The 12,406-nt window shown below is 38.1% G+C and overlaps 1 protein-coding gene across 5 annotated transcripts in view; it reads right to left on the bottom strand.

Moving 5' to 3' along the window:
• Window positions 1-12,406, bottom strand: part of NETO1 (neuropilin and tolloid like 1) — a 102,750-nt gene that overhangs the window by 24,716 nt on the left and 65,628 nt on the right. For all 5 annotated transcript variants that reach the window (XR_012655122.1, XR_012655123.1, XM_075061958.1 and 2 more), the window contains exons 5-6: window positions 4,839-4,880; window positions 4,603-4,730 (exon numbers count right to left, since the gene is read on the bottom strand). Coding sequence is in view for 3 of the 5 variants with exons in the window: in XM_075061958.1 (XP_074918059.1) it covers window positions 4,603-4,730; window positions 4,839-4,880 (170 nt within the window). In the remaining 2 variants the exon portion in view is untranslated. The remainder of the gene's footprint in view (window positions 1-4,602; window positions 4,731-4,838; window positions 4,881-12,406) is intronic.

The following is a 12,406-nucleotide window of genomic DNA, read 5'->3' as shown; positions in this document are numbered from 1 at the left end:
ATTAGGCAGGCACATGTTATACAACTAGACCACACAGAATAACCAGCACACCTTACGCCCCATACGCTCTGGGAAGTATATACCCTGGCCAAAGCAAGACTCTGGAAGAAAAGAGGTGGGTGGGATAGACAGGGTCATGCCACTTCTCCACAGTATACAAGCCATCAGTATAGAACAATCTGTCACATTCTACTGAATAGAACAGATTGCTCACCCCCTGTGCGCAAGGAGAAGCACAACATAAATTGAAGCACAATCCTCACCAGTGCACATCCTGCACTGGCATAGTTCTGCATAACCTCCTGCTCAGATTGGAGACATAAATGTTTATCTTACTTCCCTATGCTCCTCCACCTTAGATGGGAACTATGGCTACAAGTTATTGTAAAGGAGCTCTGACAGGGAACCCTAGAGTGCCTTCACCTCATCATGGCAATTAATAACTATATTTGTACCCCAACTGCACTCTCCACCAGGAAAGAGCATTTGAAAATATGGATGAATCTTTCACACCAACTACTCTCTGATTCCAAAACACCACACAAATATATTATTGTAAAAGCTAAATAATCACTGTAAGGCTAGTTTAGGGGTAACAGCCTTCATTCCCAACAAAATAAATCAGGTACAATTTTCATCACTTTTACATACAACATATTGTGAGAATGGTAGTAACACTCAGTGCAATTTCTTCATCTATTCACTATAGGCATTCGCTTCACATGTTCCTCTTTATTTCTGCAGGCTTCTGTTTTAAACACCTCCAGTGGCCTACCACCCTTTAGCCTTATAAAAAATAGCCTGTTTCTGAAAGTAGGTTTATATGGCAGCAGACAAGGAACAAAAAGCACCTCCCTGATGCTGTACCTGCTTCTTAATATATACACATCATCTAGTGATAAAATAATCATATTGCAGTTCTCCAGTGCCCTTCATCTTAATATCTCACCTCCCTGATGTTTGCAAACATGCCAACAATCTGAACTTCATAAATGAAATATATTTGTTTCCTAGTCCCAATTCTGTTTTCAGTCACAGGACTTCAGCTCTGGTATTACCGGTGTATCTGGGAGCACAGTTTGGCATAGTAAATATAGATTTGTCAAAAATCAACATTGATGTGTTGGATTCAAATAATTAGCTTAAAACTGTATGTCATCTGTGCAAAAGAAAGAGCAGCTCCAAAAACAAAATGCAGATTTGTACATTAAAGCCAAGGAGGGCCTGATCCTGCAAGTTTCCATGTACTCTCAATGATCATTACAGGAGTTGCGTGCATTCAGAACTTCACATGAGGAAACCAAGGCTTGATCCAAAGCTTATTGAAATCAATCAGTGTCGTTCAGTTGACTTCAGTTGGGTTTGGATCAGTGCCACAATGCTTCACAAGATCAAAGATCTAAATTATTCAGTGCATGACTAAAAATTGAATCCCAGTTAAAAAGACTCTGACAACTTGGTATTTGGTCAGTTAAAAAAAAGAGCTAAAAGTAATCTCTAGTACTAAACCTGCTCCTTCATGCCTCTGCCAATTTGTGTAGTTTTATGACTATACATTCCTTTATTTCTCTAACCTGATGTGTGAAACACCCAAACAAATAGCGGAAACTGACTAGCAAACTGAATATGCTGGAAGAAAGAGTAAAACTGACTGTGCAGTCTAATTCACAATGCTCATGATCGAAAACCCCAGTCAACAGCAAGATTTTTACTGAACTTTGGGTTAGGCTTAAAGTGATCCAACTGACAATTAGAATTTTTTTCTTATTTTTCTAATCTCATTTATTCTGATTTTAAGTGCTATTCATAATGCCAGTACATAAGAAACTTTCACATAAAAGTGAATGGAGTCCTTTAAAATAAATGTAAGGCCTGGTCTAGCCTCCATTCAGGTCTTTGGGAGTTTTGCCACTGATTTCAATGTGGAATAACTAGGTTGCTAATATTTTAAGTAAGCACTTGCACATGACCATATTTAGCATTATGAGGTCTTTTCTTACTTAATTACACAATATGCTATAAAGTAGAAACATAACCACTGTATCTTCTTTCTCCACATTTATGTCACAAAATTTCAGTGAAACCCTTTTCTTCAAACCACCAATCCCATGTTACATTGGAGGGTGGGGAGAAATGTACCAGCACAATTTTAGAGTATTAGTTTTTACAGAGCTTTGAGATGTCACTGTAAATGCCAAAACTATTAGCAACAAAAATGATAAAGCTTCACTGTAGCTGTGGTATATATAATTTATATCCCCTGATCGCATTATGGTTTAAATAATTGTCTTGTCACCTTTAAGTTTGTATTTTTATCATCATAATGAAAAAAGAAATGCTGGCTAAATTCTACTATTTTTTATTTAGCTTTGAAAGTAGTGGAAAGCCCTGACTGAATATAATAAAGGAAAAGAGAGATTGTAAACTATGAATAATATATAACTTCAGTAAAAAAGTCAGATTATAATCTCTTCATTGTGAATCACTTTTGATGAGTTATTTTTTAATCATTTACCAAAGGTTTGGTGTGACAGTGTGATTGATTAGGCAGGTTAGGAAAAGCTTCTAACCACTTCCCAGAATAACTTCCTTAATATTTGTATGCAGAAAATCAGTTCTTTATAAGGTACCAAAACAAAGCACATAATAAAGAAAGGATTTGTTCAACTGCCAAGAATAACGTATGTGAAAGAAAAGCTCCTTTCAGTCTAGATCTGACTTCACAATCCTGTGCACCTGTCTCTCTGCTGCAGCTAATTCCCTTGGGGCCTAGGTGGGCCTATGCCACCCTCCTGTGCAGCTCCTGGAATAGGAGCATATCAAGCATGAGAAGGGATGAGTGGCTGGAGCACTTTGCATTCTGGCTATTCTGAACTGTGGAACAGAACAAAAGCATCGGTGCAAAGCTACTATAAATCAGAGCAGCACTGGGAGCTGCCCTAACTTATTCTGCAGGTTATGTCAGCTCCAGAAGCAGCCCAGAATTAGGGAAGCACAAATGATTTTTTGATGATACACCTATCAATAAATAATTTCTCAGTATGGTGCAATAATCGTTTTCAGTCTACGCAGAGAATGAGAATCTCATCTATTTAGTGGAAAACCTGTATTTATACTGCAATTATATGAAAATAACCCAATAAATAGGATATAAAGTGGATAGTTCCAATAATCCTGTTCCATCCTTTGCCACACAACTATTCCACATTTCCTCCAAACTTTTATTGAATAGAGAAATGCTGCCACAAATCTGTCATCTAATTTTATGTAACTCTCAGGCAACTTTTCATTTTGGGTACTGAATGCCAAATGTTACAACAGATAGGTACATTCTGTTCATTCTGCTTTATAATAACACACAAAATGATTTCTCTCTCAGCTTTCCAAAGTTAGTGTGTGCACACACACTAGTTTGCAAAGCCTGGAGTCTGAGGCAGTTCCGCTGAGGGAGTAGTGCTCTCACATCACTGATAAAAGATATTTTTTGAACATCAACTGCTGTGCTGCCTTTAGAAGACGTGTGAAAATAGGTGATGAGCACAAAGTTATTCCACCCTAGAACAGAGGAGAAATGGTGTGCTATCCATCTGTAATTAATCCAAGTGTTCACCGATGAGTAAGCTACAAAAATAATGTAATGGTGGCTGAAAGATAAAACCAAAAAAAAAAAAGTTGTTTTCTGGTTAAACTCTAACTGAAATTTTTATTACTATTTTGTTTCATTTTAACTATTTTGTTTTTTTTTTCCTTTTTTAAAATAAAACTAGCTAAATTTCAAAATGAAACATTGGCTTGAAACTAAAAGTCAAGATGTTACATTTCAAAAACATCACAATGAATCATCTTGACTTTGAAAAAAAGTAATCAAAACTATTAGCTGAATTCAATCTAAATTTCTGAATATGTTTTATTGATCTCAAACTGGGTGAATCAAGTATTTATCTGAAAAAAAATTGCCCAGTGCTACTGAGTTGGCTTTGGACAAATGAGACACTATAATAAAACCAAAGAAGGGAGCCACTGGATTAAAGAAAACATCCTTTTGCTATATTCTTTTTGATAAACAATGACAAAAACATTGACAACTATGCAGGAAAAATAAGAATGGGGAGTCTATTCATCAGTGGCTCACTCTCAGAAGTATAGGGCTCAGACTCAAGATATATGAATTTACCATGGCTCTGTTTTCACTAATTTCCAGAACGACAAACAGATGATGATACTATTTGATTTGGCAATGTTTTTTAAACATTACATATCCTGGACACATGATCTTAGTGTCAACATAAAGACGGGGTGTAAAATATGGAAAATAAAGGGATACATCACCTCACAGTTAACGAGAGCTCCTGATTCTTTAAAGCTCAGAGGAAAGACGTGTTGGAGAAAATTACCCATTATGCTGCCCACATTGTTATTTATAGCAAATGAAGGTTACTGTGACAGTGAGGTGACAAATTACCTTCCAATGCTGAAGGAAATAACAGTTTAAAAGTTCAACACTGAAAAATTGCTAAGCAAGATCCGTATGTACAAAGAAACGTACACTATATTCGTATTCTTAAATTAAGTGCCAAATCAGTGAGTAGATGCAGGACTGACCTTGGATCGTGGTGGTGCTCGGATGTACCATTTACAGTCAACTGCCTCCGTATCAGAAGCTTTTCCTTCCTTCACAATTTGCACAGATTCCACAATTCCTTCAGGTCCTCCCATCTCAAACTCACAAACTGAATAACAAAATGCCACAAATATGAAACCTGAACAGCAAGCAAAAAATATTTTCTATAGCAGAAGACAAAGGCCTTTAAGTTTTATGAAATGTCTAGCATACCAACCTGGCAATGGTTTCAAAACTCCCAGGTCCTTAAAGTCTGGATCTTAAAAATTTAGAAAGGAGAAAAATCAGTCTCGTTCAATATTTTGGTTACAACATTTAGTTGAGTTTCATTAGAATATTACAAGCAATTGTGGGAGAATTTCTCTACATTTATTTCCCAGAAACTTTTAAAGACCACAGCAACAATTGATCATGAAAAATGCCATTTTACTATTTAGCTTTTTTTATTTTCCATTATGAAAATCTGCTAGGGTCATAATTTTCTTTGTCTCCCTCCCTATTTCTTATCACTGAACACAAGAGATGTTTTCAGGATACACCAGTGGGCAAGAGCACCAGACAGCCATCCCTTTGGTGTTTTGATGCAGCAATCTAATGCAAGTGGTTATCTTTCCAGACATTGCACACCAGATCCCCTTACCTACTTCACAAACCCTTGCACAGCATGGTTACCATAGCTAAAGGAACTCTCACTGCAGTTTATGATATCTGAATGATCTGCGACCCCAATTGATAATGCACTAGTTGAGCCACTGTCTTTGCCAAAAATCAGCCCTGTGGCTGTTAATAAATAAATACAAGTTTGCCACGGGATACATTGAGTGAACAAAGTGAATGAATATAATGCAGCTTGCTGTTTTAGTGCATAGACACACACAACTATCTTTAATCTCTGAGAAACTTTGTACCCTATTTATAGCCAAGTGCATGACTTACATGAGACGAGATTGGTCACAGCTCTGTGCCCTAGTAGACAAGTATCCACATTATACAAATCAGTATTTCACAAAATTTGGCACAGTCTGAAGACACTGTTCAAGAGAAGCCCAAAACTGAAATGTGAAAGGGACTAAAATATTTCAAGAGAGGATGATCTCTTGAGATTAGATTAGTCATTGTTCAGGAATCACAGCGTATCACATCATCATTCTCCTTGACATGCATATTCCAGCTTCCAACAGACTGTCTCTTTAACTTCATGACAAAGAAAATAAGAAAAAAAAGGTGCTGGTCTTGATATTTTTGTCAAAATTCATAAGATTTGTTCTCCTCAGATTGGTGACAAATACTTATGACACACACTTTGTCACAACTTCTCCTGGACTTTTTAGAATTCTGAGCCATCTTTTGCCCAGACTTCATTGGAATAGTTCAAGATATAAGCCATGATAGAGTTTGGTCCAGTGAATCTCTGTATTCAATAGATTTTATTTTAATTGTCTTAGAATTAGATCACTGTATCAAAAGCTTAAAAGCATGAAAAATTTTCTTCAGAAACAAAGAAATGTTGCACAATTTCTGCAATGCCATCTCAATCAGGGCTAGTCAATACAAGCGGAAGAACAAGAAAGAATGTTCAGTTTATTGGCTCAGTTACGATATAGTGGCTTTAAAAATTAAATGCGTAAAATCACCTCATGACACCATGTGTCTATACACTTCATTGTGCGTTTATGTTCTTTGCAATGATCTTTTGTTGTTTCAGAATATAGGTCTTAGTTAAATGTCCATAAACTAAAGGGACTGCAGATATATCTAAGCAGAAAATCAGCATTTTTAAGAAGACATTTTAAAAAACAGTCCTACATTTAATTAAATATACCAGTTAATGAATTTACATATCAATATCTATAGCTGAAAGCAAGACATTTATATAACTGGACTCTATTTAACTTAACTACAAACTCAAATTAACATCCAAACCACAGTGTCCTACATACAATGCAGCCATTCAGTTTTTTCTAACAGCTGGTTTTAAATCTTCATGGGCTGGATTTTCAGGTCTGCTGAGGCAACTTTAAGCCCACTTTGTGTTGCTTATGTGGTGCACTATGCCAGGAGAAGGGCAGTAGAGAATTCTTCCTGTACCAGTTAACTCTTGAGTGGTAGAGGTGGCTCTGTCATCTCCTGCTCCAGATGCCCCGTCACAACGTGAGGAGGGAGAGGAGCATGATGTAGGTGGGAGAGAGCCTGGCAAAGATGAACTCTGCTGCACAAATCCTTGTAGACATAAGTTACGGCTGTCCCTATGCACACACATCTCACTTAAGGGCTGAGAGGCTCTGAATAACGGAGCCACAACAACTTCCCCATGGCACCTAACTTGGATGGAGTGGAGAATCAGGCCCAAGCGGTTTTATTCATTTTAATCTACAAGTGGGGGGTTATTTGGAATATTCATAATAAGATTTAAATAAGTTGGGGCAGTACAAGTGCCTCATCAACTTCTTATCTTCAGTTAGCAACAGGGAGTGCCTTCATGCCAACACATACACCCTCCTTGAGGGTTGCCATAGGTGCTCCCAGAAGGAGGGTCATCCTGGTCATATGTTAAGTTTGCTAAGGATAGGGTGCAGGCCCTTCAAGGCCTCTCTTGCCCCCTCTCCAGAGTCTCTGACAGTTCCATACACTTTTACAGAGGTGGCAAGTGGTGATAGTTTCCTAAGGATAAAGTATTGAATGAAGGAATAGAAAATATACTCTGACGGACTAGGAAACAAAGATTTCAATCTGTAAGCCCTTGACAGAAGAAGAATTGGAAGAATTCTTGTACTTTGAATAAAGATCTAGTGAAGATTTCCAAGCTGGAAGCAGGGGCAGCTCTAGTCTTTTGCTGCCTCAAGCATGGCAAGCAGGCTGCCTTCGGCGGCTTGCCTGTGGGAGGTCCCCGGTCCGGTGGATTCAGCGGCACGCCTGCGGGAGGTCTGCTGAAGCCGCAGGACCAGCAGATCCTCCGCAGGCAAGCCGCCAAAGGCAACCTGCCTACCGCCCTCATGGTGACCAGCAGAGCGCCCTCCGTGGCTTGCCACCCTAGGCACACTCTGTGTGTGCTGGTGCCTGGAGCCACCCCTGGCTGGAAGAAAAAAAAAATTTCTTTTTTTTTTTTTTCAAACTGAACTTCTAAACTAGAATAGAATAGAATAGCACAGGTCTAAATGTATCAAGATAAAGTGGGACACTTCTGTAGTTTCTTGATATAAAACTCATTCCACATGTTATTTCATTAGATGACCTTCTCTTGTGTAACTTGTTCTTTCTTTCAAGTGGCTTATTGATTTTAAGGTCAGAAAGAACCATAATGATCACCTAGTCTGATCTGCTGCATAACACAGGCCCAGTAATTTCACCCAGTAATTCTTGTATCAAGTCCAATCAGAGTCAGACCACAGGCTCACTTGTTCCAACAGGATTTTAATTAACTCATATGGAAGTTCCTTGGGCTTGATTTTCAGAGATGCTGGAAACCTGTAGCTCCCATTGACATCTACTGGAGATGTGGCTACTCAGGACTTTTGAAAACCTGTTCTTCTGAAGCTCTTCTGTAGCAAAATAATGAGGTTTGATTTTGAGATTAAAGAAAAACTAAGGTGCCCAAGTGCTACTCCACATAGGCTCCATAAAATATAAATATTGGATACACAAATACATAATAAATAAATAAAGCAACAACCTACAATGGAAGTTATACATTATAGATGAGGCTGAAATTTGAACCACGTGCTAACAGTTTGTTATCTGAATAACAGATAGTGAGTAGATTTATTGTTTGTTTCTGAAATAATATAACACTAAATGGTTTATTTTAGAGGCTGCTGTTTATGATTTAATAAAACAGATGGTGCTTATTTTATTATTAGTTCTGCTCAGTCAGATTAAATCAGAGCAGAACCTTTGTTAAGTTATTTATATACTGAGTGGCCAAATCTTCTGATTGGTGACAAACCTCCTGTTGCTTGCAGCTGGAGGAAACAATGGGAAAATTCAGTAGGATCTACAAGGGAGCAAAACAGGATAGAATAGAGGAATCTTTAAGGAAAATTGGAGTGCATCAGAAAGTCTCTGGAGGGAATCGCTAGAAGGGGCAGATGCCTTGCAATCTCTATAAAGATAGTATGGAGAAAAGCATGAATAATCTCCATGGGCGGGTGCAGGAATGCATTTGAGTCTATAAATGGAAAGTTTTGTCACATATTGGGTTTGCTTTAAAAAAAGAAATTCATGTTGAGCATTTACAGGAGCAGCAAAGGTCTCTGAAAGGAATGAGAGGTGTCAAAGCGCTTTTAAAGTGGATGGTGTTGGAGCCCGTTTCACAATTAATGGAATTCCTAAAAATCAAATACATACAATACTCACTGGAAAGACTCTGAGGAGCAGCAGTACAGCTGCAGCATCTTATGAGAGAGTAAAGGAGTGCTTTGAGATGTTTACAATGGGTTGCAGGAGAACAAAAATGGTGTGGGAGTTCATCAGGATCCATAAAGAGAGGGAGAGGGTTATCTATGGCGTTTGTAAAAAATTGATGACAATTCTTACATAAAAGGTGTATAAGAGCACTGCAGATCTCAATAGAAGATGGGAGGAGAACATTAAAGGTGTTTCCACAGACAGGAGCTTATCAGGGATCACTATAGTGGGCATGTCAGTTAACTCTTCAAAAAATTAAATCATTTTTTCCAGACAGTTTAAGCAAACTGTAGCCTCCACACACAGGCACATCCCATAGCCCATTGAAGGTCACTGCAGCCTGGCCAATAACTAAACTACCTAGTTAATGTTTTGGTTAGACAACTTATGAAGTAATTCCTGATTCCCTTTTTCTTACTCATAACAAAATAAATCTAGGGCCAAATCCCATGCAGTGCTGAGCGTTTTCAACTCCTGCTGGCTTCAGTGGATGCCAAGCACCCACAGCACTTCACAAGAGTGTTATAAATTAGCAACTTCACACAGTTTCAAACTTCACATACTTATACCAAGAAAACATGGACAATTCTGTTATTTACTTATTATTTAAACATATATGTAGCAAATTCTGCAACAAAAATGTACAATTACTATATTGTCATAATATGTAAGCAAAACAAACTCTCCAACACATGTTCATAATAATTCTGCACCAACTCAACATTCTGGAAAAAAAAGTACAAAATATGCCCATAATAACTTTCCAGTGGATGGACAACACAGATTCCATAATGCCTACTGTAGATGTTTCTCCATTGTGCTGAACTAAAACCAAAGTTTCACACAACACACACCACCACAAAGGAGACATCGCTCATGATAACAAGCAGTATAAAACCAGATTCCATGCTGCATACAAATTTGAAAAACAAATATATTTCACATTACAGTACAGATTTCACTGACTTTCCAAATTCAAAACCAAACATTTGGTATATATTCTGGAATTTGTATAACTGCATGCTTTATGTTAATGTATGATGTATTTGGAGCATGTGTTGGGAGAAAGTAGAAACTATTTTGCAACTGAATTGTGGAATCTATCTTGCTTCTATTTCTACATTCTTTCCAACAAGAAAACACCAGATCTGGCTTCTTAAATGCTTGGAAACTATGAAATTTAAATACAACGAGGGGTAAGCAATGAGCTAGGCCAATGGCTTGGAATTGAAATGGTGCGGTCATACCTTAGAATCTGTTGCTCAGACATCTTATGAAATACCTGGTTCACCATCTCTTATTTGTAAAACTCTAGGGACAAGTGTCCTTCACTCCCATTGACTTCAGTGTGAACAGCTTGATTCTGTTCAGATAGTGACTAACGCCCATCTGATAATCAGGTTATGGAAGACAGTTTCCTGCGTATCTGATGTGGTTGGGGAGAAGGGTGGTAAAACACAGATGAATGGTCTGGTTAATATGAAATGAGAAGTTACTTTAGGTAGAAACTCAGGGTATGGTCATAATGAGACCTTTTCCCTGAAGAACTTTGTAAAGCCCCTGGTTGTCCAGTCCTCTAGGCTGAAGTGATAGCTATGAAGAAAGCTGTTTTCATAAACGGATGTAGCAATTCACACACATCTAATGGCTGGAATGGATGTTTCATAAGGCAACTAAGAATAAGATTCAAATCCCATATTGGAATAGGTTCTCTAATCTATGGGAAAAGATTATCAATCCTCAGAGGAATCTTGATATTGGCAAAAATTGAAAAGCCTTCAACAAGAGCAGGAAAGCCACCAAGTGAAGCTGACAGCAGACCTGATTTTTTATTATTATTTAATTTCAGCAGATACTTTATGATGGTGGGAAGAGAAGAATGAATAGGATAAATTTGTCAACTGGTACTCCAAAGTTGATATCTCATTCATTTTGGAAGATGATATGGTCTCAGTCACTTTGTTGTTTACCACCATCTCTTGCACCTCTATTGAACAGGAAGTGTCAATCATCAATGTACAGAACTTCCAAATTAGGGTGAAGTATCTGACTGGCATGCTGAGACAACCAAATGACAAATGACTGGAAGTTTCATTGGTGGATGAGAAACAATTCAAATGAGGTAGGGATACAAATTTGTCTCAGCCAAATTTGTGCAATTTAGATGACCTTGGCCTTGTACAGCTTGATCTTGTTTGGTACTTTCAAGAGTAATGGAATTGGTGGATATATGTAAAGAAGACCATTTGTCTCTCAATAATTGAGGGTCTCATCTTGAGGGAAAAAATGCACTTTGGGTTGATGGTAGTGGCAAAATAGGTCCACTTCGGGAAACCTCTATGACTGAAATATGTTGCTGAAGATCCATGAGTCCAACTCACATTTGAAATTCTATGAGAAATGTCTGTTGAGGTAATTGGCCACTTTACAAGGAAGTAGGAAGCAGACATGACGATCTGCCCTCTACACACCAATTCCAGACAGTGTTATTGCCTTAGCACAACGCAAGAAGGAGTAAGTGCAGAACATGAAGGCCCCATTGTCTGTCATGACCTTGATGGACTTGACTCTGATCCATGGGAGGAAATGAGTGCAAGAATTTTGGCCTAATTTCAGGTCTAAAAGACTTATGTGAAGACAAAGCTCTCATGGAGACCATTTGCCCTAGATAATGTGTGACCCTATATATATATCACACATCCTAAGAGGTATGTGTCTAATATTATAATGATGGTAGGAGAAGCCATAATGAAAGGGACTATCACACAAACCTTTGAAGGTTCTTTCACCTACTGAGTGAGTCCAGAACCTGACAGGGAAAAGACAGTTGCTGGTCTCGACTGTGATTCTTAGTTCATAAATTGAAGCTGTAACCAAAGCAGAACTGGTGATGCAATCACCTCAGGTTATGAACGTATAGGCTGCCATAGGACTGAATATTGGAGACAATTTCAGATAAGTCCTCAAACCTCAGCAAGAAACCTTGAAATTGGATTTTAAGGGGCGTGAATCTGTCACACTGTCCAATGAAACTCCGAACAAATCTATCTGGTGTACTGGTGTCAAGGTGTACTTTTCATGATGAATTCAAAGGTCTAAATTGTGGAACAGAGACCTTATAATTTGTATTGCCAATAGGACTTCTTGGTAAGATTAACTCCTAAGTAGCCAATTGTTGAGATAAGAGAAGATGATTATCCCTAGTTGACCTAGAAGGCAGCTACAACTGCCAGGATCTTTGAGAACATCTTTGCAGCAGAGGAGAGGCCAAAAGGGAGCACATGGTACTAGAATGGTCATGGTCAACTATAAAATGAAGAAACTTTATGACAGGAGTGAATCACAACATAAGAATATGCATCCTGAAGTTCGAGAGTTGCA

Source organism: Chelonoidis abingdonii, chromosome 2 (genome assembly GCF_003597395.2).
Source record: "Chelonoidis abingdonii isolate Lonesome George chromosome 2, CheloAbing_2.0, whole genome shotgun sequence".
Lineage (NCBI taxonomy): Eukaryota > Metazoa > Chordata > Testudines > Testudinidae > Chelonoidis > Chelonoidis abingdonii.
This window is presented reverse-complemented; position numbering and strand designations above follow the sequence as displayed.